The 7,197-nt window shown below is 37.8% G+C and overlaps 1 protein-coding gene across 1 annotated transcript; it reads right to left on the minus strand.

The window, feature by feature from the left end:
• Nucleotides 1-108: 108 nt before the first annotated feature.
• Nucleotides 109-2,441, minus strand: LOC137707875 (cyclin-B1-2). The gene is made up of 4 exons (XM_068446808.2): nt 2,235-2,441; nt 2,001-2,101; nt 1,181-1,278; nt 109-447 (listed from the first exon to the last, which is right to left on the minus strand). Exons 1-4 carry the CDS (start codon nt 2,358-2,360, stop codon nt 347-349), a joined length of 426 nt encoding a protein of 141 aa, XP_068302909.2. The 5' UTR covers nt 2,361-2,441; the 3' UTR covers nt 109-346.
• Between the last annotated feature and the right edge of the window lie 4,756 nt (nt 2,442-7,197).

Below are 7,197 nucleotides of genomic sequence, written 5' to 3' on the forward strand. Positions count from 1 at the left end.
TTTTGACGAGCAACATTTAGTAATCAAAATCCGAAGCAACGTGAATGGAACAGATTTATAAGGATTCTGATAGAAACACACGCATCGCCACAGCCAAGATCAAAGAGGGGAGCTAAATTTTCAAAAATAAATTGAAGTGCCAAATAGAGGAACTGTTATTGGATAGAAGATAACCCAATACTACTACAGAGTACATGTAACACCACAATATCAATGCCTGGACCTTTCTACTCACAGCGCCACAGACAATCAAATTTTAAGAACAACGTTGGCATTGAAGTATAAGCCCATGCATGACAACCGCAAGGTTACAATCCTCCTCTTTCGGGAAGGAAGTCTACAGGGATCACATAAAGCTTGGGGTGACTGGACCCTTTGAAAGTCCAAGGCGAACTTCCATTGCATGATGTGTGTCCACAGGCCGGAAGGTTTCAGATTCCCGGGGGTCTGCAAATAGCACAACGAAACATATAAGAAACCAAAACACCCAAAAAAAAACATCTGTATGCGTTTCCCTTGCTAAAACGGCTCCATAATATAGCTAACCAACCAGGCAGACCAGACTTTTCTGGGGAATGACTCAAGAAAAGGTGATTAATTTAAGGAAAATTGGACAATCTGGACTTCCTAGGTTTTACTAAGATCGACTGACCACCTTAGAAGCTTCGGCTTCTATATAAGTATGCAAGTTCCAAAATATAAGCATACTAACTGCATTTCAGGGATCAGCATGCAATTAAAACAATATATGCCATCTGGGGGATAAAACTTCACTAGTTTAGAGCAAAAAGTGATAATTCCACTCAAGAAGAAGTTTCAAATCATTACTTACTGACCCCTCATTGTTATATTTAGCATCTTGAAGATGAATAGAAATTAAAAGACAAATCAAATTACAGAACGCAAACTCCTAATGACATCAACACTATTTGAAAATGAATTGATCAGACCAAAAAAGGCTGCATGTTTCTAACTCATGGGGCTTACTAAGGATGTTTAAACGAGGCAAGTACAAGAGGACCCTGGTTGGTGACCTATTTACAAAGAGGAATGTAATAAGGCTCCAATTGATCATAAACATTGACGGAGTTCAAACAAATAGTTCAAAGAGAAAACCAGGAACAGTTAAAGCTTCAGATAGCAAGATTATTTACTAGGTATAACAAGAGTATTTTCTTACCATTCAGGTAATCCTCAAAGCCAAAATCATCCAATCTTCCGGTCATAGCCTCCAAACCCAACATTGAAGAAGGAATTGGTCCAGCAGGCCTCTGGAATCTGCAGTTGTTTCAAAGAATAGAGTACGATTAGTGACTCAGATTTAACTCCAGTTTACAAATTTATGCACTACCTAAACTAGCAAGCATTGGTGTATACAAACTAAAGAAAATAAACACTCAGTGTTTTAAGCTCCATGATATACAATTACATCCACCAATAATATACGGACTTCGGAGAAAACTCAGACTACAAAACAAGATTCTGTAAGTTCTTGCTTACATTCATACTCAGTCTGGATATCTGACAAAACTAAAAGCACCTCAAATTGATAGGGACCTGGTGTTATAATCAACTCAATATAGAGGATGCGAAAGAACATAAGAACACAAATTTCCATCATCTTATTCCTAATTGAATCAGTTTTTCGTCAATGAGTGAGAGATAATGACCCAAATCGGGCACAACCTAAGAGCACAAACTGTAGAAAGAGATTAACACCTACACAGACAGAACCACCAACAAAGCTCTAATGCAAAAGTTTCATACTGAAAAACCCTTCCGATACATAACCAACAATTCCACAACGATTCCAAACAAAAAACGTAACAAGGTTTCGCATAAAAAGTCGGCGTAATATACAAATACAACAAGAAAAAAACCCTAACTTTTCAACATAGCAACACATGTATACTTCCACTCAATCATAAAAATAAGAGGAACCCATTACAACAATTCACAAACACAAGTCAGACTTCGACAAAAACAAAAGAATCGCATACCGAGAAAGGATTTGCCTTTCGAGATCCATCTTCAGTGGAAACGCACTTCCATAAGTGTACCCCAAGATTTTCCTATTTATCTGCTCCTGAGTTACCTTCGCCTAAAACCCAACAAGTAAATTAACCCAAATCAACAAAATTTAATCACACATCTTCAATTCCAAACAAACAGCAACGCAAATCAAGAGAGATAAGAGAGCAAGAGAGAGAGAGAGAGAGAGAGAGGAAAAATACCGATTCCAAAGCAGATTCGACAGGGTGAGCGCCGACGAGGTCGCTCTTGACGCCGTGAAGTCCGAACCGAAGGGCGTCGTTCTGGATTCCTCCGATTTGGTGCTCGATCGTCTTCGGTGCCTCCATTTTGCTTTCTCTGGTTCTCCCTTCTTCTTTTACAGCAAGCAATGTATTTTGTACAGACTTCGCTGCAAGATATAGTGGGCGGGGTTGGGGGTTGGGGGTTGGGGTTGGGTTTGTTTTCAGAATTTAACTTCAATTTTTTGGGTTGGGTCAATTGGGTTTTTAGCTGCGAGCCCATGTAGTCTTGATTCAGGCCCATCATTTTAACTGTGTTGGGCCCCACGGTGGTTGTTGGGTTTGCTTATGTGGGCTGGTTATTTTATTTTATTTGTGTAATCCTTCTTCTTTTTTTATTATTTTATTTTGGGCAAAAGATTGTTTAGTACTCTGAAGTTTCGTGGTTTTCAACATTTAGTACATCAAGTTTTTTTCGTCACAGAGTCATACATAAAGTGTTAATTTTGAAACAGTCTCATACATCCGTTAGTCAAACTGTTAAGTCTGTCGTTAATTGATGACTTGGCGCTTATGTAGACAATGATTGGGCGCCGCGTGGATTTTTTTAACAAAACCGTCTTCTCCCTCCCTCATCCCCGCACCCTCTCCCTCCCTTATCCCCCGCACCCTATCCCTCCCTTCTCTCTTCTGTAACCAAGGTCTTTGGGTTTCAGGTTCGAGTACGAAACCGAGACGTTGATGACCTGACTCAACTCATCGTACTCGATCCACGAGTTCACCAAATCGCTGCTCTTGAGATCGATGTCGACGACATCCAGATCCAACTCGACATGGTTCCTGTTGATGTCTTTTCTCTTTCTCCGTCACATCACCTCCAAAGGGTTTCTTTTGTAGCGTAATTGAAAAGGTTGGGCGCATATTGACCCATGTGCTTTTCTTTTGTTTGCTCTTGAGATCAATGTCGACGGCACCCAGATCCAACTGATAGGATTTTTACCACCTACAAAAGTAAGGATAAAAACACTTAAAAATACTTGCAAGAGTACAAAGTTGTCGTAGTATAGCAACTCAAGTAAGGTCGTTTTCCACAGGGATTGAATGAATAATTTGTGTTTAAAACCAACTCTTAATTAATTATTTAAAACGAAGTTTGAAAAATGTTGATTTTAGAATTTAATATAATGAAAACGAATTCTAAAATAAAAAACAATTAAAGAAATTAACTAGAGAACAATTTAAAGAAAATCAATTTGTAAAAGCCTAGGGTTCTGCCGTCCCCTTAACAATCCTACGCAATTTTATCAATTACTTATGAATTTCTACATACATGCTTTGAAGGTTAGGTTTTCCTAACACATATTTTCCTCGTGATGTTCAAGCGAAGACGTATATCTAACATGCAACCCGTCTGTGATGTTCAGATCAAATGTAAACATGCAAGACTCATTAAGCTTTGTGAAAACCCTTTGAAAAACCATGCAACCCTTAAGAGCATGATGTTCACCTTAAGTGAACTTACAATTACTAATCACAAGAAGCCTTCTTCAATTTCAGGGTGATGTTCCAACAGAAATTGCATCAAATTACTTGTCTAAAAACCCTAATGGTCGCGAATCATTAAGACAATTAGATAGTTTTAATCGCGGTGATTAATAATTCAAAACAAGCATGCATACATTCATAAGCAAATTAATAAAATCACAAATTCATGTTAAGGCTCAAGACTTCGCCCTAACAAAAGAACTAGTTACGAACAATCATAATAAAATATTATTAAGAACAAGGATAGAAAACACGTAGAAAATAAACTTGAATTGTCAAAGGCTTGTGCGTTTCCTCCTCTCTTTCCCTTCTCACCCTAACGGCTAAAAAGTCTTATTTATACTACACAAAATAAAACCGTAAAAAGTCTTAGAATAAAACTAGGAAACATGATAAAATAATAAAACAAAAAATAAAAGGTTTCCTATTTAAATTGAAATTCGGATTTTTCATAAAATCAAACTTTTGACCGACCAAATCAACTCCGATTTAGTCCCAAAATGTCTCTTTTGAAAACTGGAGACGTCCCCTACAAATCCTCAGAAGAAATCTTTCTCAAAATATGCCATCTCCAAAATACCCAAAATGTTCAGAAATGTCAATATGGAAAAGCTGTGCGCTAGACCTTTATTTCATCGCCACGGTCAAACGGTTTGATAGAAAAATCTGAAATTTTGATACAATCATCTTGAAAGACTCACGAACAACCTCCAATTGGAATCACTCCAAAATTTATCCGTTTGATTACTTTTTACCCCAAAGGAAGTCGAATGTTCTACATTAGAAATATAACTCAAAGTATCAAAGTTCACACATAATAACCAATAAATTATTACTAAGATTAGGGCAAAATACATAGTATAATATCGACTCATCACCAACCCGATGTGCTTTTCTTTTGTAGTGCGCCATTTTCTCAAAGTTGTACTCGATCAGGTTTGGTTTGATTTGTTTGGTGGGATTCGATCAGGTTGGGTTTTATTTTACTTTTTCTTGAATTTTTTTTGGTTTTTTGGATTTGTTTTTTGTTGGGTTTAATTTTTTTGGTGGGATAAATTTGTTGGTGAATTTTTGTTCTTGGTGGTGTGCAAAAAATGATTAAACTTTAGCTTGAAAAGAATTGAAAGATGGAAGCTTGGTGAGATCGAGAACCGCGACATGGTGGGTTAGTGCAGATGAGAGAATGGAGGGATAAGGAAGGAAGGAGGAGAGAAGGGAGGGAGAGGGTGCGGGGACGAGGGAGGGAGAAGACGGTTTTTTATTTTTATTTTTTTAACCCCTTCTGAAAAAAGAAAAAAAAAATCCACGTGGACTCCTTGATGACATGTGGTGCCCAGTCATTGTCCACATAAGCGCCACATCATCAGTAAACGGTAGACTTAACAGTTTGACTAACGGATGTATGAGATTGTCCCAAAATTAACACTTTAAGTATGACTCTGGGACGAAAAAAACTTGATGTACTAAATACTAAAAACCACGAAACTTCAGGGTAGTAAACAGAGTTTAACCCTTTTTTTTTTTTTTTCATACACATCCTTGTGTAATTCACTAATTTGGGTAAACATTATCTTGACGAGCATTCTTGCACGCGATTACTTTTTTTTCAATGACGGGCGCTACGCGCGACATAGGGAATCAAATTTTATTTTATTTTATTCTTCGCATTTGTATTTGTGAATAGACTAAATGAATGACAACCTAATTGTTAACTTAAAATATAGTTCAAGCTCTTCTCTACATCACGCTAATCACATTGTAAAGTGAAATTTTTTGCACTCGAGATATGAACAAAGGAATCATGCAGACACCAATTTGATATGAAATCACTAAATCTAAATAACTAATGTTGTCAATGTACCATACAAATTAGTAAGCAAGTCAAGAAACTACCATTGAGAATAAAACGATTCCACTTTTATCTTCCAACATTCTGAAAACTTATAAAATAGAAGATAAATTTTCAAAATTGTTAGGAATACAAACTCCCAAAACCTGTACATGCTGATTGAACCACCAACTCACTCAAAACATTCAATTCTGATCGAATTTGGATCCTGATTTCTTCCTGGTTTCAAAAAGACGAATGAACATAATCAAACCACATCTATGGTGTTAATACTTCAAAGATGTCTGTGCAATACAATAGCATTAGAAAATCACACTTCAACACAAATCAACTGAAGAAATTATAAACTGCGCAGGCTTTTCATCAAAATCACAAAAATCCAATGCAAATCATATATGCACATATAATATTTGCATTTTAGGACTTTCACTTTTAGCATTGCTAATATCACTTGTTATTTTTGGGTAGCAATATCACAAAACATCAAATTTTGCATCCAAAATATAATTTCCTGCATGAAAACAGCAAGAATAAAATTTAGTCCTACTATTTTGTTTCTATTATTTTCAGCTAGTTGTAAATTTAGTCCTACTATTTTGTTTCTCCTATGGACGATATTTAATTCATTACTAGTTTAGATTTTAGACTCGTTTGAAAATATTTTTTTAAACCACTTCAATAAAGAAGTGCTTCCAATAATAGTGTTTTTATTAGAAGCCAGTTAATCTTTTTCATAAAAATGTTAAGTACTTTTGAACACAAATAGTTAGAAGAGTTTTTAGTGATCTAAAGTAGCTAGCACATCGGCCAAGGGAGTGATCCTTAAATGTATATTCTCATCCCTACCTAGCACGAGGCCTTTTGGGAGCTCACTGGCTTCGGGTTCTATGGGAACTCTGAAGTTAAGCGAGTAGCACGCGAGAGCATTCCCAGGATGGGTGACCCATCGGGAAGTTCTCGTGTGAGTTCCCAGAAACAAAACCGTGAGGGCGTGGTCGGGGCCCAAAGCGAACAATATCGTGCTACGGTGGTGGAGCGGGTCTGGGAAATGGTCCCCCCCGGGCCGGGATGTGACAATTTGGTATCAGAGCCTAACCCTGGTCGTGGCGTGCCGACGAGGACGTCGGGCTCCTAAGAGGGGTGGATTGTAACATCCCACATCGGCCAAGGGAGTGATCCTTAAATGTATATTCTCATCCCTACCTAGCACGAGGCCTTTTGGGAGCTCACCGGCTTCGGGTTCCATGGGAACTTCGAAGTTAAGCGAGTAGCACGCGAGAGCATTCCCAGGATGGGTGACCCATCGGGAAGTTCTCGTGTGAGTTCCCAAAAACAAAACCGTGAGGGCATGGTCGGGGCCCAAAGCGGACAATATCGTGCTACGATGGTGGAGCGGACCTGGGAAATGGTCCCCCCCGGGCCGGGATGTGACAAGTGTCATCTATATTTCCTTACGCAATGACATAGACAAGTAGTATTATAATACATGTCATTTTTTTTTAGAAAAAAACTAATGAAAATAGCTTGAAAACCTAGTTTTAACGATAAGAA

Source organism: Pyrus communis, chromosome 17 (genome assembly GCF_041283825.1).
Source record: "Pyrus communis isolate YQ-2024b chromosome 17, ASM4128382v1, whole genome shotgun sequence".
NCBI lineage: Eukaryota > Viridiplantae > Streptophyta > Magnoliopsida > Rosales > Rosaceae > Pyrus > Pyrus communis.

Excerpts from the sequence above, each read along its gene's own strand:
- LOC137707875 (XM_068446808.2), bottom strand. The coding sequence starts at position 2,360 with ATGGAGGCACCGAAGACGATCGAGCACCAAATCGGAGGAATCCAGAAC. Across the intron at positions 2,102-2,234 it reads TCGAATCTGCTTTGGAATCG|GCGAAGGTAACTCAGGAGCA; the intron begins GTATTTTTCCTC and ends GTTGGGTTTTAG. Across the intron at positions 1,279-2,000 it reads GAAAGGCAAATCCTTTCTCG|ATTCCAGAGGCCTGCTGGAC; the intron begins GTATGCGATTCT and ends AAACAACTGCAG.